The sequence below is a fragment of the Schistocerca serialis genome, chromosome 6, assembly GCF_023864345.2.
Source record: "Schistocerca serialis cubense isolate TAMUIC-IGC-003099 chromosome 6, iqSchSeri2.2, whole genome shotgun sequence".
Lineage (NCBI taxonomy): Eukaryota > Metazoa > Arthropoda > Insecta > Orthoptera > Acrididae > Schistocerca > Schistocerca serialis.
Window position 1 is genome coordinate 60,499,642 of NC_064643.1, and position 24,958 is coordinate 60,524,599.

Consider the following 24,958-nt stretch of genomic DNA (forward strand, 5'->3'; position numbering starts at 1 on the left):
TGTACACGCCATCCAAGCTCTGTTTGACTCAATGCCCAGGCGTATCAAGGCCGTTATTGCGGCCAGAGGTGGTTGTTCTGGTTACTGATTTCTCAGGATCTATGCACCCAAATTGCGTGAAAATGTAATCACATGTCAGTTCTAGTATAATATATATGCCCAATGAATACCCGTTTATCATCTGCATTTCTTCTTGGAGTATCAATTTTAATGGCCAGTAGTGTAGAATTAAGATTCTTTGTGAACCCAGACGTGTTAACACGAAATGCTGCGAACCGGTTATTAGAGGTGGGATTATGGGCACGCACACCTCTAGCCCGTCATCCATTCACGCCACAGCGTCGACGTGCACGGCTCGACTAGTGCCGTCAGAGGACCACTTGGAAGATGGTGTGGCGCGCCGTGGTCTTCAGCCACGAAAGCAGGTTCTTCCTGCACGCAAGTGATTGTCGTTTGCGCCTACGACGTAGGTCTGCTGCGTTCGTCCAAGACTCTCTGGCCCTACCGCATGTCTTACAGTCTGTTGTGTGATAAGCTACAACTCTCGTTAACCTTTAGTGTTTCTGGAGAGTACGCTAACGAGCGTTTGGTACGTGCGAATTGTTGTTGGGTCCGTTCTTTTGCGATCTTCCAACGGGAAGGTTTTGTGTCGTCACAACAGGGTAATGCTCACCCACACACTGCCCTTGAACTCAACGTGCTCTGCAACACGTGCAGCAACTTCCCTGGCCAGCACGATCTCTGGACTTCGCTTCAGTCGAGCTCCTGTGCGATGTGATGGGACAAGAAGTGCCGCGTGCAACTCGTCAACCAACAACACTTGCGGAAGTATGTGAACTCCTTTAACGAAATTCCTGAACTAGACATGATAATGGTTCAAATGGCTCTGAGCGCTATGGGGCTTAACGTCTGAGGTCATCAGTCCCCTAGAACTTAGAACTACTTAAACCTAACTAACCTAAGGACATCACACACATCCATGCCCGAGGCATGATTCGAGCCTGCGACGTAGCGGTCGTGTGGTTCCAGACTGTAGCGCCTAGAACCGCTCGGCCACTCCGGCCGGTTCCACATGTTAAATTACTAGTGTATGGAAAGGTAAACCTGACAGTATGGTTCTGGAAAACGGCATTTCTGTAGTTTTTACTAGGCTAGCGCGTACGTGCCACGTTCATATCCTGGAAGTTTATCTGGTGAAGCTGTCCTCACACGGGACGTGTTTTGCATCGTGATGCGCACAAGGCTAGTGCGCACTAAGAAAGGAACTGACACGTGACGCGGAACGTAAAGTGCTCCTCATCATGGTTTGCGACCTTAGAGCTCTCCAGCGCCTGTTGTTACGAGGGTGATTTGAAAAGTTCTCGGGACGGAATAGAAAAAGCAGCACTGGAACTTTTTCTTTATTTTTCAATGTAGTCTCCTTGTAGATTAATGCACTTGGCCCAACGATGATCCAGTGCCTTTATCCCATATCGAAAATGAGTTTCCTCCAGGCCTGAAAAATAGCTGTCAACTCCGGCTATCAGTTCTTCTTTTGAAGTGAATCTTCGTCCACCAAAAAGTATTTTCAGTTTTGGGAAGAGATGGAAGTCTGACGGTGCCGTATCAGGTGAATAGGTCGAGTGTGGCAACAATTCATACCTTTGTTGGTGTAATTTTGCCATGGCGACGGCACGTGTGTGCGGGCGCGCGTCGTGAGTTGCGGCACCTATCTTTCAGATATTTTTTTCGTTTCCAATTCTGCAGTTAAAATGTGATATACCCCTTCAGATGACATCTGGCAAGGGTGAGAAATTTCACGCACTTTCAATCGGCGATTCTCCACGAACATTTTGTGCACTTTTGCAATGATTTCTGGAGGAGTGATACAGTTTGGCCGACCACTGCGCGGATCATCATCCAAGATCTCCAGACCAAATTTAGATTCATTTGTCCGCTTGGCAACAGTTGAATATGAAGGACCAGAGTCCTCCAGTGTATTCTGAAAACCGGCATGAATGGCCTTTGCTTTCACACCTTTCTTTACGAAGTACTTAATCACTGCTCAAATCTCGATTTTTTCCATCTTCGCAAATCACTACACGGGAACAATAACAGAGTTACGTCACCGCCACAGAGCACTGACGTGCCACGTGTTTACGGGCAACACCCAATGAATATCAGATGAACAATTCGTTGCGCTAGCGGTGACTTTTCGTGGTGATTCCGAGAAGTTTTCAAACCACCCTCGTATTTACGTATAGCGTGTAAAGAACAGTTTTTCTAGAAAATGGATGCACGTAAAATTGCTAGGTCACCTCCTTCAAAGACGCTTATGTTCTCATCCCTTCTCAAATGCATCCTATGTTCTTCTGTCTGAAGTACACGTAAAGAATTCGATGCTCGTGAACATGGTACAAGCCAAAATGAAAAGTTCCATGTGGCATCAGGAACGGCATTAGCTTTTGAAACTTTAATTACAAGTAGTGCGATGCAAATATCTAATAACCTTCCACAGACAATAAAAATTACTTCGTCATCGTCCCTTTTTACTAAAACCCGAAAGCTATTTTTATTAGATCTGTGCTTCTGTCCTTTAGCAGAATTTTTTCAACAAGATAGATTTGTAACAACAAAGTGCAAAAATCACGTACTGCAAGAAATGAAAGATCTCTTGTACGTAAAGCAGAAAGCAATAACTTAACATGTGCAGTATTTATGTTAAATTTTCTGTGGTCCTTGTAAGAGTGCTGTGTGTGTGTGTGTGTGTGTGTGTGTGTGTGTGTGTGTGTGTGTGTGTGTGGGTGCGTGCCTGTTTACATTCTTACAGAACATTTACGAAGGCATTATGTATCCTAAAAACTGGAAATATTTTTGGATGCACAAATAAATACAAATTGCTAGCGAACTAGGTGTTTCGTTGGCTGCAATCTTTCAGTTCATTGGTCCACGTTACTTGACAAGTTCATAAAATAGAACAAACTAAGTCCTGAATGGAGAACGCTCTTTTACGTACATAACATAAAATATTACATAAAACATATCTTTTAAATTTGAAATAAATTCCAAAGTTGAGTTAGAACACAGGAAATCCAGAACATTATAACCACCCACCTAACAGCGGGTATGTCCATCTTTGGCACATATAATAGCGGTTATGTGCATCGTAGCATGCAAGCCATGAAGCCTTAATAGGCAGCTGGAGGGATCGGCACCACATCAGAACACACAAGTCACCTAATCCCCGTATATTCCAAGTTGGGCAGAGGGGAGGGGGGGGAGGGGGTGGCAGCATATCAGTCGGAACTCTCCAGTGTTCCTCGAACCACTTCATTATATCCCTGGCCTTGTGGCAGGGCGCATTATCTTGTTGAAAAACGCCCATGCCGTAGGGAAACATGCTCGTCATGAAGTTGTTACGTGGATTTCAAACAGTGTAGTATACTCCTTGTCTTTTATGGTGCCTCCACTTGATCAAAGAATGCCCGTTATGCCCAGAGCATAATCGAGCCGCCACCAGCTTGTCTCCATCCCGCAGTACAGGTCTCAAAGAGCTGTTTCGTCCAGTGCTGATGGTAACGTGCACATTTCAGTCCTAGTTGTCGATGTAGTGGTGTTAAGACTGCCAGTTGAATGGCTCGTCAGCTGTGGAGGCCCATCGTTAGGAGTAGTTGGTGCACTGTGTGTTCAGGCACGCTTGCACCTTGCCCAGAAATAAAGTCTGATGTCAGTTTCGCCACATTGCACCACCTGTTCTGTTTTACGAATCTCTTCAGCATATGACGTCCGACATCTGTAATGAGGAGTGGTCACCAAACCCCCACGACATCTATAAGTGGTTTCATCGTGGTTCCGGCACGTGTTGAACACACTCACTCGAGCACTTCTCGAACACCCTACAAATCGTGTAGTTTCGGAAATGCTCGTACTGAGCCTCTGGTCCATCACAACCTGCCCTCAGTCGAAGTCAGATATATCAGACGCCTTCCCAATTGTACACACTGGTAGCACACTCACTGGTACTATATGCACCATGTGTCTCTGACTAGCAGTCATTCCTTGCCACGTGACGTTGATATCACCTGGACGGTTTTATATCGATAGAAGGTTGGTGATCATAATGTTCTGGCTGATCAATGTACACACAGGAAGAAGGACACGAACTGTCAGAGCTATATAAAATAGCTATCGTCTCTACTCAACTTACAGTTAAAGTCTTTTACTGTAAAAGGACCTGGTCATGAGCGAATTCCCTATGGTTGATCACATTAAGGTTGGTACATTTTTCTCAAAAACCATTTGTTCAAAAGAAACCAAATTTGAGGTATAAATAAGTTGTGATATGTTCATCGAAGTGTAGAGATTATGTGGTAGTAGCACTGTTGTTACAGTATAAACCCCCAAAAGAGCTTTCCTTTCCCTTTTTTTTCTTGTGCTTGTGCCTTTTTCCCGCAGTGATGCAGGGTCGGCATGGTTAATCGGAATTGGCAAGGTTAAATTAAGGGGTGGCCGGATGCGCTTCCTGCCGCCACCTCGTACCCCCCCCCCCCCCCCCCCCGGGACGGAATTAGTGTATGCCAACTGTCTGTGTCTAGTGTAATCCATGGAATAGTGCAAATGTGTTCAGATGTCTGCGAGCCGTGTAACTGAGGTGGAACGAGGGTACCAGCCCGGTATTCAGCTAGGGGGATGTGGAAAACCGACTAAAAACCACATCCAGGCTGGCCGGCACACTGGCCTCCGTCGTTAAGCCACACGGTGGATTCGATCCGGGGCCGGCGCGCCTACCCGAGTCCAAGAAGCAGCTCATTAGCGCTCTCGGCTAACCTGGCATAAACCCCCAAAAGGGCATGTGATCAAAAATTGATATTTTAAAAAAAATATCTATTTGTCAATCCTTTTGTTTTATTAAAACAGTTCTAATACTTTTTAATGGAAGTGGTAACATTAATCTCTGTTACAAGTTTCATTGATATAAATGTATTTTTTTTTTCAGAGAAATTGTATTTAATACTAAAAATCTCGTAATTTGGAAAAATGCATTTAAAGTTTTCACACAATTTTTCAACCTACATACATACTTATAATTGTCCCCACTGCCTGTTTCTGTATGCTCGAGCTTATGTTTGGGGCCTTGTTTTGAGTTCTGGCCTCTTTTGTCATTTATAGGGCACTTTCCTCTGCGTCGCACACCCTCAGCTGGTCAATTGACAGACCCACATTCTTCATGTTCACCGCAGGCTCAATGTGTATTACTGAACACTTTTAGCTTGCTGGATGATCCATCACTGAAACACAATACTTTTAGGAGTTTGAGATACCGAAAAGTCCTGTTTTAGGCACGTGTTCCCACATACGGTTACTGAAACTTTCGTTGTGATTTTGAGTTTTCCCATGGATTCATTAAGCAAGCAAGTCTCTGTAGATAGCTTTTATGTGCTATTGACATTGGTAGGGGATGGTTATGTCTACATTCACTAACACTAGCTCTCTGATATCTACACCATGACTCAGGGCGTTTTGGAGAAAGTGAAAAACAGGTATCTTCTGCTACCTTTAATCCTCTTGCTACTGTTAGACATCCTTATTTTGCACATATTTACGATCTTCACGAATAAAATATAACTATAAACACAATAAGATTACCTCCTAAAATCAAGTAATATTTTAGATTACTATTAAGAGTGAAATGAGAACACGATGCTGAACCGATGTTCAGCTGTTGCCTGCGCCTGCACTGTGTTGATCATCTTGCAAAACAGTCTTGAAATAATAAATGAAGACAAAGAACGTGCCTTTGCAGCTGGTATAAACAGCTCAGTTGACATCAGACAGAAAAGGGAGTGACGCTGTTTTCCCATTAATATGCGCCAAACATCCAGAAAACACACATAGACTGGTTGAGAAAGGATTGTAGTACAAGTTAACACAACAAAATCGTTATTTCGACGGATTTTCTCCTCGTGTTTCCCTTAACGTGTCCTGAATAATTCAACGAGCGATATATCATTAACCAATTTTTAACTTTCACTAGTCGTACCAAAAAATTACGCGTTTTCGAGCTTATCAATGTGCTGGTGCTTTCGAACAGCATATATTCACAGCGCGACTGTTGTATTATAAAAAAGGCCAAATATGCCTCTTGAACTGTTTGTGATGCGACGCCTCTTGGATCTCGCTGGCGACGTTCCTCACGACGCTGCAGAGTTCTGTCTCTTCCGGATCTGCCCCTGGCGCTTTGGAACGCTCTGAGACGTGACATCGGTGGCGCGGCCTGCAACGCGGCGCTACTCACCCTGTCGCGGGCCCAGGGCGGGGCGACGCAGGAAGCGACGGCGACCAGCGGGGCGCGGAAGCGGCGGGCGAGGCCGGCCATGCAGTCCCCGGAGAAGACCTCCACCAGCAGCAGGTCGAACTGGGCGGCCGAGGCGAGCAGCCGGCGCACCGCGGGTGCGGCGTAGGCGGCGCGGCAGTAGTCGGCCGTGAGCGACCACAGCTTAGCCCAGTCCCGCACCCCGGACACCAGGGTAGCCTCCTGCACTGGCAGCTGCGCAGGAACCGCGACAACCACAGATACTGTAGCACATTCGACGAACACCACGTTCAGTGACAAAGACAAAATTCATCATGTCATACTGTCATGCAGGATGTAAGACTGGCCCAGAATTGACCCTTTTTTAATGTGCAAAACGGCAGTGCCCACGGTGTAACCTATATGTATCACTTGTTCATAATCAATGATGTTCACAGCTGTGGTAAAAGCCAACTCTTGCAATATTGCTACACCGATCAATCAAAACATTATGACGACTGCCCAATGAGACATCCGATGCAGCCTGGTGGTGGCAACACGGCAGACACGGACGGGATCAACCCAGCAAAAGGGTTGCAAATGAGCAAATCCATTGACATAAGCGACTTTGGCAAAGAGAAGATTGTTATTAAGTAGAGCCTGTGAACGAGTATCTCGAAAACGGCGAAGCTGGTCCAATGATCATGTGCTAATGTCGTGAGCATCTATGGAAAGAGGTAGAAGGATAGCGAAACAACCACTAGGCACCAAATGGCTGGACGTCCACTACTCTTCACAGAACATGCTGGTTGGAGGATGGTCTCCTCTGTAAAGTAGGATAGATGGTGATCCCTGACATGTCTGCCGAAACAGCACAAGTGTTTCAGAGCACACTGTTTATCGTACGTTGCTGAACATGGAGCTCCACAGCAGACCTACCCCTACGTGTTCATGCACTGATCAACAACATCGTCGGTTATGATTGCAGTGGGCATGGGACCGTCCATATTCGACCGTCGATCAATGGAAATGTGTCAGCTCTTGAAGTGAATCACATTTTTGCTATACTAGGTCGATGGTCGCCTCCAAAAGCGCTGTCGTCGAGGTGAACGGCTGTTCGAAACACGCAACGCGCCACGGACGCAGGCTGGTGGGACCAGCATTATGATGTAGGAGACATACTCCTGTGCTTGCATGGGACCTGTGGTAGTAATAGAAGACACACTGTTATCTCTAAACGCCGGCCACGTTAGTGTGGGGTGATACTCTGATGTGCTGTGTGATGTGACTGTGTCCCCAGCTCCTCATTTTCATACATGTGTTTTCAAGATGCATCTAATCTGTTTTTGCTAGGTAAACTTCTGCACTGAATCTGGTTCAGGAATCGCATGCCCACTTTCAAGTGCAGTATTTTTTCTTCACCCTGTATATGAAGGGCTTATTTCGAACCATAGCTCCATGGTGGATGTGAGTCAGATGTCCTAGCTGTCTACACAACGAGCCACAATGGCTGGTACGTTGGCTGCTGTAATCGTGTGTGCCGCTTATGCTTAGTACATCCGTCCTCCATGGTCCGGATAGTTTGCTCAATATATGCCATGCTGCAGCTACAAGGAATGCGATATAAACCCACCTTACGCACACCAAGATCATCCTTAACAGAACTCAAAAGCGCTCTTATTTTAGATGGAGCTCGGAAAACACGTTTCACATCGTATTTCCGTAAAATACGACCGATCTTGTTGGAAGTGTTTCCTACGTAAGTCTAAAAGGAGTAGACTTACGTGTTGACTCAGAATTATCATCACTCACCCGATGTACAGTGGTCGATAGCGCAATGCACGTTCAATCTGTCTATCACTATAACAATTTTGACGAAACGTAACTTCATAATGGGACAGCTCAACTGGCAAAGTCTCAGCGTCGGAAACGACATGTGCCCTGTGTACCAAGGTACGAAGTACCCCTTCACGCTGAGCCGGATGGTGACAACTATTAGCCTGTAAGTACAGGTCGGTGTGAGTACGTTTCCTGTAGACTGCATGTCCCAATGATCCATCATCCTTCCTCCCATGTGCGCTGTCCTTAGGTTAGTTAGGTTTAAGTAGTTCTAAGTTCTAGGGGACTTATGACCACAGCAGTTGAGTCCCATAGTGCTCAGAGCCATTTGAACCTTCCTCCCAACCAACACGTCAAGAAAGGGAAGGCAACCATCCTCTTCCACCTCCATCGTAAAACGAATGTTCGGGTGGATCGAGTTCAGATGTTCTAGAAAGGCATTCAAATTCTCCCTACCATGAGGCCAAACAACAAAGGCATTGTCAACATATCTAAATAAGCAGGTGGGTTTGAAAGGCGCCGACTCCAATGCACGTTCCTCGAAGTCTTCCATAAACAAATTTGCGATCACAGGAGACAACGGACTACCCATCGCAACTCCATCTGTCTGCTCGTAATACTGGCCACTAAATAAAAAAATAAATGGATGTCAACACATCCCGAAAGAGATTAGTTAATTCAGCACCAAACCTAGTTAACCGCAACGAATCAGACAGAGGAACACGAGTGGAGAGAGAGACCACATCGAAACTCACTACAATATCAGAGTCATTCAACCGCAGTCCCTCCAAGCGACTTAAAAAATTAGCTGAGTTCCTGATATGATGTTCACACCGACCTACTTGTGGACTCAACAGAGAAGCAAGATGCTTGGCTAAACGATATATCGGAGCACCGATGTTACTCACTATAGGATGGAAAGGAACCCCTTCCTTGTGAACCTTCGGAAGGCCATATAGCCTAGGGGGAACAGCACTATAGGTGTTAAGACTCTTGATAGTGTCCTGCGACAAACCACTTTTCTTCAGGAGCCTGTTGGTCTTTCTCTCAACACTTTTTGTGGGGTCAGTGTCGATTCTGCGATACGCTGAATCAGATAGTAAACGTTGCATCTTTTGCACATAATCCTGTTTATTTAAAACAACGGTGGCATTGCCCTTGTCCGCAGGTAAAATAACAATATCAGGATCAAGTTTCAGAGAGCGTAAAGCAGCCCTCTTTGCCACTGTTACATTTCTCTTGGGTAGACGAACCCTAGTCAACACACGGCATGCCTCCCTCCTAACCTCCTCTGCAGCGTCAGGATGTACTTTGCAAACTGCCTGTTCAATTGAATAAAATCAACTGCCGGCAAACTCTTCGAAGTGGGTGCAAATTTAAACCCTAACCAAGCACGGATAAGGTTGCGTCGTCAAAAGATTTCTCTGTGAGATTTACCACAGAACATCGAGATATAACAGTAGACTCCACCCAATGAAAACGTTCAAACTTTTCCAAATGCCGGGCAGTAACGAATCGTGTTCCCAATCAGCTTGAAAGTGAAATCAGACAATCACGACGGTGGAGTACCGATGTACTGAGCATAAACGGCACACATGATTACAGCAGCCAAGTAGATCTGCTGTTGCCGAACATTGCTTGCAAATTGGTCACCCCATGTTGAATAATAACATTGAGATATTGGAATGCACGTCCAGCTATAGGGACAGTGTTATTAAGGAGGCAGTTGAGATTAGATTAGCGAGCAACCTCGTTAACAGGGATGGAGGTTTTTGTTTAAGCTCTGTTTGGTATCCGGCTCTCTCCCTTGTCAAAAAACAGAGGGACAGAGTCAATGCTACCTCACCTGCGAGTTCGTAGTCTCACTATCGACAGCTCTGACTTTGGTTATCTTTGGTGGCACTTGTGTTCAGTGTGTGTGTTATCTTTCATGCATCAATCCGAGAACCGAGGTTTTAAATTTGCATGTACATCGCCTGTCCGTTGCAGTTTGCCTTGAAAATGGCGGGGTGTTCTCCCGCTGAAATACCAGCGGTCGCTGAAAGTGTTACCTGGCTGAATTCCCGGAAGTTATTTGAAAGTTGTATATGCCAGGAGAAACTCATGGCTTACATTGTTTTATAATGTCAGTTATGTTTTGTATATTCACTTTAGCTCGGAACTCATCATTTCTGTTTTTATCCATCCAAGTACGTCGAGCCAAATCCCCAAGGAAATTCGTTTCACATTCTTCTGTTCTCTTTTCATCTCTCTTCTTATTAGTCCAGTTTTCCCATCCATAGAGTGGGGCTGGTATGGCCAAACCCTTATAGAAACTTAATAGAGTACCTCTTCTCAGCGTTCTGCTTAAGGTTCCTCAGAAATAGTTAAACAGGGCTCACTTTTTTGTATTTAATTTCTTGTAGTGGTGTTGTTGTGCTCTTCGCTACAGAGACTGGTTTGATGCTACTCTATCCTGTACAAGCTTCTTTATCTCCAAGTAACTACTGCACCCTACATCCTTCTGAATCTGCTGAGTGTATTCATCTCTTTGTCTTCCTCAACGATTTTTACCCTCCACGCTTCCCTCCAGGACCAAATTGGTGATCCCTTGATGCCTCAAAACGTGTCCTACCAACTGATCCCTTCTTCTAGTCTAGTTGTGCCACATATTCCTATTCTCCCCAGTATCAATGACGTTCTTCTTAGAACTCTATAGCAAGTTGTTGTTTCTGCTTTCCTTCAATTTTTAGTTCATTTTCGGATTCGAAGTCGTTCTTCTTTCTTTTTGCACTTTATATTCACCATATATTCTAATGGCAAATGGTAAAATATCTTTTGTTAACATTTCTAAACTACTATGCTGCTTCTTTTCTAGATGATAGAATGAGAGAATATAAGCCAGAATCGGTAATAAATGCAGTTCTTCCATCAATATTTCAGTGGTCATAATCTGTGACCTCTGTAAATTATTTAAATTTAATTTTGTCTTCCTAATCTTAATGTTTTATAATGGCATTTTTAGTATTTTTGTAGTCTAATATCTGAACTATATTTTTAGATTGGAACTACGTATAATTTTTTTGTCTGACACCTCTTGCCCAGCTTGGGGAGTGCAGCAACTTGATGTGGCATGCACTAAACAAGCTGCTGGAACTTTTTGACTCACTTTCCAAGAAAATGAGAAACTCATGAAATTTCAGGTAAATATCATGGGAAGTGGTAGAAAATTTGACGAAATGATAGGCAAAAGAGCTGTCATTAGAAGACAATTTCGAAAAACAGTGAAAATATTCAAAAAATAATGAAAGTACGCGAAAAATAATGAAAATGTGATGAAAATTAAGGAAGAAACGCCTAGTCTTATTCAATGACTCTGTTGACGCCTTTTGTTGTGATTTTCTGATATTCTGAGGAAAACATGCAAAAGCCTGTTTTTTGTATCAAAGAAGAAAAAGGAAAACTTTTTTACACCTTAACATGAGACATTCATTTACATGTTTAAAAAATAAAGACTGATGGTTACTTGAAAATGTTTAGTTGAATCATATGTTAGTTATAACATGTGCATAGTGATTTCGATTGCCAGCTCCAGGAATGTGTTTATCGCATTTCTCTTAACATTTCCTTACATAATCTTTTTTTATTTAATGTGTTTTACTCCCTACTTTCAGAGATAATTAAACTATTCAGATCACAGGTCTCAAACATTACAAGCATCATTTTTGAGATGTGTTGATGTGACCTTCCATGTCCTTGGTCATCAGGTACAAGTATTATTGCTTTTGTGATGATGCACATCGATCTATATCTGATAGCTACAACTGTGATGGCGGCGCCTTGGACTAGGTTAAATACGAGGCTATCTACAAAGTACATTACGTTTTCGTTTGTGTCCGTTAGGGGTGGGGCTAGCGCGGCCATCTTGGTGTCATGGCATTCCGCCGCTCGGTCGGCATCCTGCCGTGCTAGTGACAGGTTCGTGCTGTACTCCGTTGAGTTACAGTTTGAAATGTCAGCGTTAATTGAAAATGCCTCGAAGTGTGAAGTGCGTGCTGTAATAAGGTTTCTGACTGCAAAAAACTGTACACCAATAGAAGTCTATCGGCAGCTTTGTGAAGTGTATGGGGACAACATAATCACTGAAGGTGGAGTGCATCAATGGGTCATAAAATTTAAAAATGGCCGAACTAACGTTCACGACGAAGAGCGAAGTGGAAGACCCAGCATAGTGACTGCCGAACTTGTCGAAAAAGTCGATGCCGCGGTCCGTGAAAACCGTAATTTCACAATAACGGAACTCTCCATGAGTTTTCCACAAATTTCACGAAGTTTGTTGCACGAAATCATTACCGAAAAGCTTGGTTACCATAAGTTTTGTGCAAGATGGATACCAAAAATCTTGACAGAGATTCACAAAATTCAGCGAATGGCTGCAGCGTTAACGTTTTTGGACGCTTACGAGAAAGATGGCGACTCATTACTCGATCGCATCGTTACTGGTGATGAAACATGGGTCACGCATGTGAACTGCGAGACAAAATTGCAGTCAATGCAGTGGGGCACACAAATTCCCCCCAAAAACCCAAGAAATGCATGCAGACAATGTCGGCAAGGAAGGTGATGGCGACTGTCTTTTGGGACAGAAAAGGTGTGATTTTTGTGGATTTCCTGGAAAGAGGCACTACAATAAACTCTCAAAAGTATTCCCAAACTCTGCACAACCTCAGAAGAGCAATACAAAACAAGCGCAGGGGAAAGTTGGGCTCAAAGATCTTGCTAATTCACGACAACGCCCGGGCCCACACGGCAAATGCCACTCGTGAAGTTCTCGAATCTTTTATGTGGGAGTTGTTTCCTCATCCGCTGTACAGTCCCGACCTGGCACCGAGCGACTTCCACTTATTCCCAGCAATGAAGAAGTGGTTGGCTATGCAGCGTTTTGATGACGACGCACAGCTTCAAGAAGCACGTGGTTGAAGGCGCAGGCGGCCGAATTTTACGACGAAGGAATTTCCAAGCTCGTCCATCGCTACGATAAGTGCCTTCATTTAAATGGCAACTATGTAGAAAAGTAGTATTTAAGTGTGGCTTTCATCTGTATATAATTAAAAAAAATTCCAATACTTTATTTATTTTTAATTCCAAAACGTAATGTACTTTGTGAATAGCCCTCATATGTGTGGTAGAACTGAAGGACCAATGTATAAAAATGATTTCAGTCGTGAATGAGGCATTGGTGTCAGAAGATGTGTAAGATTTCAGTTTGGTGAAGGAAACGTAGATTGGTGACGTCATCTTATTAGGTACATGATGAGGAGATGGACTTGGGACATTCACTGTGTGTTAAAAGATAAAGGAGTAGCAATAGAATGGAATTTCGTGCACGCTAGCGGTAAAATGTCAACTAGAGTAATAAGTATAGGAGATAGTTTTGTGGGGGTGGGGGGGGGGCAATGTTAGTTATAAAAAAATAAAGAATAGAGACTGGAGGAAGTAGATGACTGGAAGTGAATACAAGTGGAGCTTGTTTGGGAGTCCTGAATGGCACTCATGCTTGTTGGCATTCATATCTCCAGAGATATAAAAGAGGACGTTGATGCCTGTTACATCATTATTAAGGAAAGTAGTGTAGATGCCAGAATTGACCATCCAGAGAGATATTTGAATGGACAGGGAAGTTGGTGACTGTCATGAAAATGGGTTTTCAAGATCTTTTTCGATGTGTGTAGGGACGATGAACCAAACGACCTATTTCATGACTCTAGGTAGGCTAATGGTCGGTAGGCAAATGTTGAATGTGAGATTTGTTAGGCTTTGGAAAGAGATGTATTTATGTGAAGTAAACCACAACATACTCTTCGATTTATAATTTTTTTTATATGATCCAGTACATTTTCCCATATGATTAAATGGTCTTTGCTTCACTGGACATGTTTCAGTATATTAAATCACTGTATATAATATTCCTTTCAAGACAAACTATTGAGAGTTAGGCAGCCTTATGACTTTCATGGGCAACATATAACTTTTCTCTTTCTTTGTCTCTGAACATAGTATGCATACTAGTTGATAATAACTGCAGAACACTTATGAGGAGACCACCAATTTCCTTTGTTCTTATAGGATATGAAATTCATTTCTCAGGATGACTTCAAGAGCAATAAGATGTAGTTCTCAAAAAGACTGGAAAAGATGTACACCGAAATTTCTCAAGAGCTGTTAGGAAGAAAAATTCTGTGTTTGAGTTAGATTTTTAGTTTTATTTTACTTCAGTAATATTATCAGAGTCATATGTCATGTAAATAAATTTTCCTTTTTAGTTAGTATTTGTATGAAAAAGTGTATTTTCTTCATAAATTACAATTTGGAACAATGACGGGAAACACCAAATAAAAGAACCTTACATTTAGAGTATAAATGTGACATTCAAAAGTGAACAGCTAAATGAGAATATTGAGTAGCGTATGTTCCCTTGGAAGTCACATTTCCTCTACTTTTGTATAAGCTTTCTTTTATTCACAATTAACAGAAGATTTAAGAACAGTAATCAAACTCCAACAAATATGGCTCATGAATTCCAAATGATGAGCTAGTAATATATAATGAAATAAAATAATAACATAACTGATATGTGTTGTTATGTAAATTATTTGTGACTTCCATATAAGATGAATCCCATTTTTGTACTAGATTCTGATCTGCTATGTGTAATAGTTTCGTTTCCTAATGAGACATGAGAAAATCTACTTTTAATTTATGGTACAATATTTGTGAATTTTGATTTGTATTATATAATATAAATGTCGAATTTTAATGAAAATTTCAAAAACTTCCTGTAGCGAAAATCTAAGAAATACGAGGCTTGAAAGCTTTATGCTTAACTTTTTTATTGAAATATTTTATTCCACTGAAATAAATGAACTACAGTATTGCAAAAATGTTAATGTAAGACCTGATCACAGTCAATACATACTTGAAATTATATGCAATAAGCAAATATATATTTATTTAAAGGAATAAAAAGTGATGATACCACAGCATATTTCGTCTCCACAGCTATATAATTTTGTTAGGGACAATTTGGCTGAATAGACTGAAACATTTTGTTCTTAACTGCATCTAGAAAACCTCAAAGTCGATAATTTCCAGTGTTTTTGGTAACTGCATCATATTACTTAGCACTGTAGCAGTGCATACAGCGAGATACTTATGTGGTAGAAGGGGGGAGGGAAATAGAACGGTAGTGTCGGGGCCCACTGCAGGTTAGGGGAAGTGTGGTTCAACAGCTGAAACTTATGCATGAATGCACATCTCTCCTAACTTTTAAGTTACAGCTAGCAGGTGCACATACAATAGTATTAACGTGTAATGTCAGTGCCGTGAGAAGTCGATAAAATATAGTTTCTAGCTAAGAGCTCTGAAAAAGAAATACACGCATAAAGAAAGGATCAACCAAAGGATGACAAGATCGGCCAGGCACTACCAGAAGCAAATCTCACAAAACAAGAAAGGGGTAAAAATTTAGTATAGCAGACAATATCACTTATTACAGCACTGACAGCTTAAAATAAAAAACATGTGTCATGTCGAAGTTGCGTAAGTTCTGTAATACGTTCTTCAGGAATATTATATAAAAATTAAATTTTCCTTCTCCTTCATCTTTCTGAAGCAGTGAAGCCGCGGTTTACACTCATACAATTAGCTACATTTTCACCCTTTCTCTTTACTGTGTTTATGGGTGACTGGAGTAGCTAGTGGTTCCTGTGACTCTCCATAACAGTATTTTTAATGAGATTTCGTCTTCCTGGTCTGTCTCTCCCGACAAAAATTTAATGGCATTGTATACAATCATACGTGCCTGATTGTGAAGAACTTGCCCTGACCCTACAGTGCACTAAGGCTGCAATGGCATGCTTCGTAGTAAAGAGACAGTAACGAGAATGCTCGAAGTGTTCAGGTCAGTAGGCCAGAGTCAACTGATGTAGCCACTGGATGGAATCGACCCTTATTCACGACGGGAAAGCGTTTCTGTACTAGTGTCACGTCATTTTGCCCGATCTGTGCAAAGTGGGACAGTCTAGCAGGCCACCCTACTAGAGAGAGTGTGTCAAAGGCAAAGACGGTCCACACAACGAAATTTTGAAGTCACAGTAGTCGGCCTGCCTCCCATACATCGCGAATGCTCGGCTCCATGCAGGGCCCACAAGAAATCAATATGCAATTGACAAGGTACCCGCTAAAGGCGTTTGATATATGCTACCGATATCTTGCATGCATTGAAATGTATAGTCATGAATTATTAAATTCGGCTGAAATACAATGATCAGCTGGAAAATTATGACCACCTACCTAACAGCCAGAATGTCCACCTTTGGAACGGATAACAGGAGTTTTCAGTACACTCTGTGTTTAGACACACTTGTACCCAGCAGTGCATTAAATTCTGATATTCGTTCCGCCACAGTTAAATGGGTCTCCTGTTTTACCAGTCTGACCAGCCTAAGACGTCCATCATCTGTAATGAGAGGTGGTTGCCCAACCGTGCGACGTCTATACATACTTTCACTTTGCTTTCGCCATGTGTTGAAGATACTCACCACAGCTCTTCTCGAACACACGACAAGTGTTGTAGTTTCTGAAATGCTCCTGCAAAGCCTCCAGGCCATCTGCCCTCAGTCAGTCCCATTCTAGACACAGACACACTTACGCATACTACATTTACTGCGTGTGTGTCTGACTAGTAGTTGTTCCTCACCAAGTAACGCTACTATCGCCAGTCATAATATTCTGGCTGATCAGCTTCCCGCCAGAAATCTGTACTGACACTCGTAAGACCTATAGTGTCACATGCTGTGACGTATGCGCCATGCCTTACTTTTCACGCGACTCGCTTGCAGACAACTTACGTAAGGCGGTGGAACGTGGCCTTGGTAGCCGCCGCGATTGAGGCTGATGTCGGTGTAATTAGGCGGCGGCGGCTGCTGGGGGAAATGTGAGATGACGGTGAGCTGGTGACCCCTGGCGGCCAGCGCGTGCAACAGCGGCTGCTGCAGCCGAAAGTGACTGACTGCGCGTAGCGGCAGAGCCACTAAGATGCGCGCGCCCTCTACCGGCGCGCCCGCAGGGCACAGTAGCAGGACCAGCGCCAGGCGCAGTAAGGTGGGGCTGAGAGGAGCCAGCGACATCTGTAATAAGTGGCGGCGCCTGTAGTACCAGCCGCCCGACTATAAGCAAGTTTTATCGGTACTGAGCACACATACACTATTTGCAAGTTACTTTTAGCGCACAACAAGACTCCGATGCATTGAGCAGACTGCTTACTCTCGCTTCCTCCATCTTGCTGCTGCTTGCTGCAGAGAACTGATTGTTTGTATACAAAGTTATTAGTATGTATCTCTGTGATATCAAAAGACGATAGTTTGAAATGTGTGAGACGTATAGAAAAATATCACATGTCACTAAAGAGAGCATCTCTCTGAGTTTAAATCCATTGTATGCTCCAGGGCGGAAATCTGCATCTACATACCTTCTCCGCAAGCCACCGTACTGTGCTTGGCAGAGGGTTCTCTTTCCCATTACTATCATTTCCTTCCGCATTCCACCAGCAGATACTTTCTCATGTTTTCTTGGCGAAATGGCAGCAGTAGAATCGTTCTACAGTCAGCTTCAAATGATGGATCCCTAAATTTTCTCAATAGCGTTCCTCGAAAAGAGCATTGATTCGCCTCCCATTCGAGTTCGCCAAGCGCGTCCATAACACTTATGTGTCGTTTAAACCGCCCAGTAACCAAACAAGCACCCCGCCTTTGAACTGCTGCGATGTCTTCCTTTAGTCCAACCAGGTATGGTCCCAAATACTCCATCAATACTCAAGAATAGGTCGTACTAGCGTCCTATATGCAGTTTCATTTTCATATGAACCACACTTTTAAGAAATTCTTCCAATAAACCGAAGTGGACCATTCGCTCTTCCTACCACAATCAAAGGAAAAACAACATTAATAACAGATAATTATGTTCTAGCACCTGGATGGTTGAACTGGAAGAATATTAATCATTTGTACCTTTATCCAAAACCTTTAGATCAACCAAAATATCGAGAATTTGTAAAAAGATGTTAAAGAATTGAAGACAACTGCAACAAAAAACTGATACTTTTATGAAAATAATGATTAAATTATACCACTGGAAGAATGTGAAGGTAATTCAGTAGTAGTATTTGACGATTTAGTTCTTGAAAATCAAGATGTAGTTAGAGAATACACTAGTGGCCATTAAAATTATTACACCACAAATATGACGTGCTACAGACGCGAAATTTAACCAACAGGAAGAAAATGCTGTGATATGCAAATTATTAGCTTTTCAGAGCATTCACACAAGGTTGGCCCCGGTGGCGACATGAGTAAAGTTTCCAACCGATTTCTCATACACATACAGCAGTTGACCAGCGTTGCCTGGTGAAACGATGTTGTCATGCCTTGTGTAAGGAGCAGAAATGCGTACCATCACGTTTCCGACTTCGATAAAGGTCGGATTGTAGCTTATTCGCATTGCGGTTTATCGTATCGCGACACTGCTGCTCGCGTTGGTCGAGATCCAATGACTGTTAGCAGAATATGGAATCGTTGGGTTCAGGAGGGTAATACGGAGCGCCGTGCTGGATCCCACTAGCAAAATGGCTCTGAGCACTATGGGACTTAACATCTGTGGTCATCAGTCCCCTAGTACTTAGAACTACTTAAACCTAACTAACCTAAGGACATCACACACATCCATGCCCGAGGCAGGATTCGAACTTGCGACCGTAGCAGTCGCGTGGGTATCACTAGCAGTTGAGATGACAGGCATCTTATCCACGTGGCTGTAACAGATCGTGCAGCCACGTCTCTTTCCCTGAGTCAACAGATGGGGACGTTTCCAAGACAACAACCACCCGCACGAACAGTTTGACTACGTTTGCAGCAGCATGGACTATCAGCTCGGAGACAATGGGTGCAGTTACCCTTGATGCTGCATCACATACAGGAGCGCTAGCGATGGTGTACTCAAGAGTGAACCTGGGTGCACGAATGGCAAAACGTCAGTTTTTAGGATGAATCCGGGTTCTGTCTACAGCATCATGATGGTCGCATCCCTGTTTGGCGACATCGCGGTGAACGCACATTGGAGTGTGTATTTGTCATCACCATACTGGCGTATTACCCGGCGTGATGGTATAGGGTGCTATTGGTTACACGTCTCGGTCACCTCTTGTTCGCATTGACGGCACTTTGAACAGTGGACGTTACATTTCAGATTTGTTACGACCCGTGGCTCTACCCTTCATTCGATCCCTGGGAAACCCTATGTTTCAGCGGGATAATGCCCGAACGCATGTTGCAGATCCTGTACGGGCCTTTCTGGATACAGAAAATGTTAGACTGCTGCCCTGGCCAGCACATTCTGTGGTGTCACCGCCAGACACCACACTTGCTAGGTGGTAGCCTTTAAATCGGCCGCGGTCCGTTAGTATACGTCGGACCCACGTGTCGCCACTATCAGTGATTGCAGACCGAGCGCCGCCACACGGCAGGTCTAGAGCGACTCCCTAGCACTCGCCCCAGTTGAACAGCCGACTTTGCTAGCGATGGTTCACTGACTACATACACCCTCATTTGCAGAGACGATAGTTTAGCACAGCCTTCAGCTACGTCATTTGCTACGACCTAGCAAGGCGCCATATTCAGTTACTATTCTGGACAGATAATATTGTGAATCATGTACCGTCAAGAGCGACGTTCCTCATCAATGGATTAAAGTGAAGTATCAAACTAATTACGTCTGCTTTCTGAATTCTAATTCCTTGTCATTTTCCAGACCTCACGTCAGTATAGTTCTTACCTCCTCACGCCATCCTGCGTGATCTAAAACGCGTGCATTTCGGCCTCCATTCGTAACACGGTGTTGGCTCTTCTGGCAACACAACACATTCTCCAGATCTCTCACCAATTGGAAACGTGTGGTCAATGGTGGCCGAGCAACTGGCTCGTCACAAACGCCAGTCACTACTCTTGATGAACTGTGGAATCGTTTTGAAGCTGCATGGGCAGCTGTACCTGTATACGCCATCAAAACTCTGTTTGACTCAATGCCCAGGAGTATCAAGGCCGTTATTACGGGCAGAGGTGGTTGTTCTGGGTACTGATTTCTCGAGATCTATGCACCCAAATTGCGTGAAAATGTAGTCACATGTCAGTTCTCGTATAATATATTTGTCCAATGAATACCCATTTACTATCTGCATTTCTTCTTGGTGTAGCAATGTTAATGGCCAATAGTGTATTTTACTACAGGAAGACATAAAAGAAAAGTTTTATTTAGGTCAAACATACTCAAAAATACCAAAACAATTAGTCAGAGCTACACTTAATTTTTTGAATATTTTCAAACAAAATTACACAAATTTAAATCATATTTATCATAAGTTTGATGATTTTAACAGAAATGTGTACGAAATATTGGAAAGATCACTTTAGATTTTTTATGAGAGACTTGATTAGAAAACAGAAATAGAACACAGAGTTACATAAGGCAAAAAAATGTTTTTTTAATAGAATAAAATTTCACTCTGCACAGAGTTCTGGTATCAGTCTGGCACACAATTTTAATCTGCCAGGATGTTTAGTTAATTTTTTTCTCATTTCTGATAAATGTCTGTCAAACATGATCCAGAAGTTGTTAAAAAAAGCTATACGAAACAGAAGAGTAAAAGAACAATTACAAGAAAATTTTAAAAATGGGAAAAAACACAATGATCAAATCATGAAAAACATACAAAAGAAGATCAACCACTTATTGTAGCAATGAATTAGTAAAACAGTTAATTGTAGGATTTGGTGATAATGCCTTAAAAGCGATTGAAGAAAATAGAGAAATTGAAAAAGAAATGGTTCCTTTTTCTCACTATTAGCTAGAAGAATTTAATGATATAACAGCAACCAAACAATATGAAATTCCACAGCGTAACTATGCTTTAAGTGAATCAGAGTCAAGATTTATTAAGTAAGTATGGAGAATAGAGAACAAAAGGATAAAAAAATTGAAAGAGAAAGAATGCTAAAATATATTAACCATTGTGAAAATGTTTTCGGATTGAGGCACACTAGTTTTAAATTCAGTGGTAAATTACAAGTAAAATTTGATGGAGATTAATTAACTATTGTCGATGGTACATATGGCGATACAGATGGATTAATGAATCTTTTAACTAAAAGACAAATAACCATGAAAGACATGAATACACCATTTCCTGGTTCTGATTTATTAAGTTATGCAGATATATAACCCATTTGGGAGCATTATATTCTGGTAATAATCCAAATAAAATAAAATGGAATAGAGGAAGTAAATATAAATATATGATAAAAGAAATTATTGATAACTTTTTCCAGCAATGAGAGAAAAAAATTAGATTATTCACTACAAACTAAGGAAGAAACAATTGGTGAAGGTTTAATAAAGAAATATACATAAAAACCGAGATGTCTGTCAATTAATTGATAGGTAATCGGTAATTCATGGATAAGATAAGCCAGAAACAAAAATTATCGCAATGAAAAAGTTGGAAAACGCAAATGTTGACAAATTAAATATAGTGATCTTGTCATCACCAATCCAAACGAATTCTGTAATTGTTCAGAACTCTGAATAATCTTCCACACAGCTTTTGGAAAAGTGAAAAACGTTGTGATGGTTTAGTCAAATGGGTTGTAAATAATTTTCCGATGTCAGAGATGCATCCATCAGGATATTAGTTCTGTGGCCCTTTTACTAAGCTAGAAGGAAGACTATCATGTGGTGATCCAGGAATAAGTAAGTTAGATGAAGAATGTAGAAAAAACAATGTAGAGATAATGAAAATTTACGAAAAAGACACAAAGCATAGAAAGAATTTCAGTTAGCTGCAAAAGAAAGAATGTATGCAAGTGATGCTTCATTTGCAGAAAACTTAGTGGCAGTTGCAGTTAGGGGAATAATGTATGGAAAGAGAAAATTAGGTATGGTATTAGGTGCGGATGATAATGGTTGGGAAGTCTAAAAAAATTAGCCCTTAAAAATCTTTAATCTATATAAATAAATAACTTTAGAATTTATTATTCCTTGCCTTCTAGTGGCGAAATTAAAACAAATGGAATTAAAATTAAAGCCAATAAGGATCAAGTACACAGGACTGATCAATTTTTTACCAGTTTTGAAACAGATACTAATCCATGGAATAGAAGGAGTTGTCCAAAAGATATGATTTTAAGCTAGATTTAAAACTTGATCTGCTACCTACCATACATTTTATGTTGGGCAAATGATCAAAGATTTTCGTTGCTGAATTGTTTACTCCTTTTTGAGCAACTGACAGCTTCAGTGATGGATAGTAAACATCATTTTTCCCACTAGTGTTATATGTATGAACATCACTGTTCTTCGCAAACTGAGATGGATTATTTATAACGAATTTTATTAGTGCTCCTTGAATAGGTGCCTACATGATGTCCTTAGGTCAACAACACTAATTACTCTGACTTCTCTCTTTTGTGCAATAAATACTTTATGTCTGAGTTGTGAGTTGCCCCAGACAACTATTCCATAAGACATTACTGGTTGGAAATATGCAAAGTATGTTAGGAGGCTGATCTGTTTATTACCAAGACTACCGATTATATGACGAGTGAAAGGAGCTGAATTTAATTGTTTGAGAAACTCAGTAATATGGTTTATCCAGTTCAAGTTGTCATCAATGTGACCACCCAAAAATTTGTAGATATCTACCCTGTTAACTGAGCCTCATTTGTGAGCTACATCAATTATCAGTATGACTATTCGGTGTACAGAACTGGATATAGTGGGTTTTTTCAAAATTAAGGGAGAGTACATTTTCTGAGAACAACTTAATAATTCTTTGGAAGACATCCTTAACAATATCTTCAGTTGCTTTTTCTGGAATGGGATCTATCTTAACACTCACATCATCTCCAAAAAGTAAGTGTTCTGCTTGCTGAACGTTAAATGAGAGGTCATTCACATGAATAAGGAACAGCAGAGGACCCAAAATCGAACCCTGTGGGACTCCCTTTGTCATAACTCCCTGTTCACTAGAATTTATCACCCTCCAAACATTATTTGTATTATTCAGCACAACTTTTTGCTTTGTGTTTGTTAAGTATGATTCAAACCAGCTGTGTGTATAGCCTTCAATTCCATAAAACCTGAGTTTTTCTAAGAGTGTAACATGATCCACACAGTCAAAAGTCTTGGAAAGATCACAGAAAATACGAACTGGCGATAATTTGTTATTTAGGGCTTGTACTATTTGACAGGTAAATGTGAAGATAGCATTCTCAGTGAAGGATCCGAACTGTGACATGCTGAGTAAATTATTTTCACTTAAATGTGAGACTACTCTTGAATACATACCTTTTTCGAATGTTTTAAAAAACGAAGTCAGTGACTAGATTGGTCTATAATTATTTAAGTCACTCTTGTCCCCTTTCTTAGGAAGAGGTTTAACAGTGGTGTATTTCAATCTGTCTGGAACAATTCCCTGTGCCAGCGAATCATTACATATATCACTAAGGACTCCTCTTATTAAATTAGAACAACACTTCAAATTCTGTTAGAGACTCCATCAACACCAAATGAGCTCTTGTTTTTTAGTATATTTATAATTCCCTTAATTTCAGTGGTGGATGTTGTTGCTATTTCTAAAGACCTAAAGTCTTGGGGAATGACATTTTAACATATTTTTTTGCTTCTTCGACTGAACCCTTTCATCCTATTTTTGCTACTACATTCGGAAAGTGATTGTTAAAAATACTTGTAACTTGTGATTTATCACTCACGACATCATCATTTCGCTTTATTTCTATGGTATGCTGTGCACTGTCAGGCTGCTCTGTCTCGCATTTCACAATATTGCATATAGTTTTAATCTTGTTATCTGCATTATTAATTTCTGTCAGGACACATAAACTTCTCGACTTCTTAATGACTTTCCTTAAAATATTACAGTATCTTTTGTAGCAAGCAAGTAATGTCAGATCCTGACTTATTCTGGTCTGTACATATATTTCCCTCCTTCTCCTACTCTGTGTCTTAATTCCCTAGTAATCCATGGCTTACTTGACATTGTAATGCCTTTTTTGGATAACATTTCAAGAAAGCAACTCTCAAATATTGAGACAAATTTAGGGTGGAATAAATTGAATTTGGCATCAGCATCATTTTCTGGTGTACTTCATCCCATACTACCTCTTCTAGGCTGCTCTTAAGACTCTGTATCCTGGTTCGCATCAGTAAGCCTCCCAGCCTTGTATGAATCTGCCTCAAGCCTGTAGGGTGCTATATGTGTTATTTCCATTAACCATCATGATCAGATCGCCCATTAACAACTGGATACACATTAACAGTTTCTGCATGAGCACTGTCTACGAAAATGTTATCAATAAATAACCTACTATCCTGCTGCACGTGAGTTGGAAAATTGACTACAGATACTAAATTGAAACAACCAAACAAAGATTCTAGCTTACTTTCCATGTCTGTATATTTTAGGAAATCTGCATTAAAATCACCACAAACCACTAACTGCTTCCTTTTGTCTGACAGGAAGCTCAATATTGCCTCTAGATTTTTCATGAATAGCTGAAAGTTACCTTGAGGGGATCTGTAGATTGTTAAATTACTATAGAAGTATATTGGAGTAGAAACTCACAAGCACATGCTTCAAGGACCTGACCTACACAAAAACTATTTGTTTCAAGTGTCCAGTTTTTATATAAGTAGCAACTCCTCCTTTTTCCATGTTGACTCTGCATGAATAAGATGCTAATC

General features: G+C 41.5%; 1 protein-coding gene across 1 annotated transcript in view; it reads right to left on the reverse strand.

Moving 5' to 3' along the window:
- The window catches only part of LOC126484362 (UDP-glucosyltransferase 2-like), a 109,219-nt gene that overhangs the window by 62,391 nt on the left and 21,870 nt on the right, over positions 1-24,958 (reverse strand). Inside the window, exons 3-4 of the mRNA XM_050107831.1 lie at positions 16,999-17,277; positions 6,275-6,526 (exon numbers count right to left, since the gene is read on the reverse strand). Of these exons, the coding sequence (XP_049963788.1) occupies positions 6,275-6,526; positions 16,999-17,277 (531 nt within the window). The remainder of the gene's footprint in view (positions 1-6,274; positions 6,527-16,998; positions 17,278-24,958) is intronic.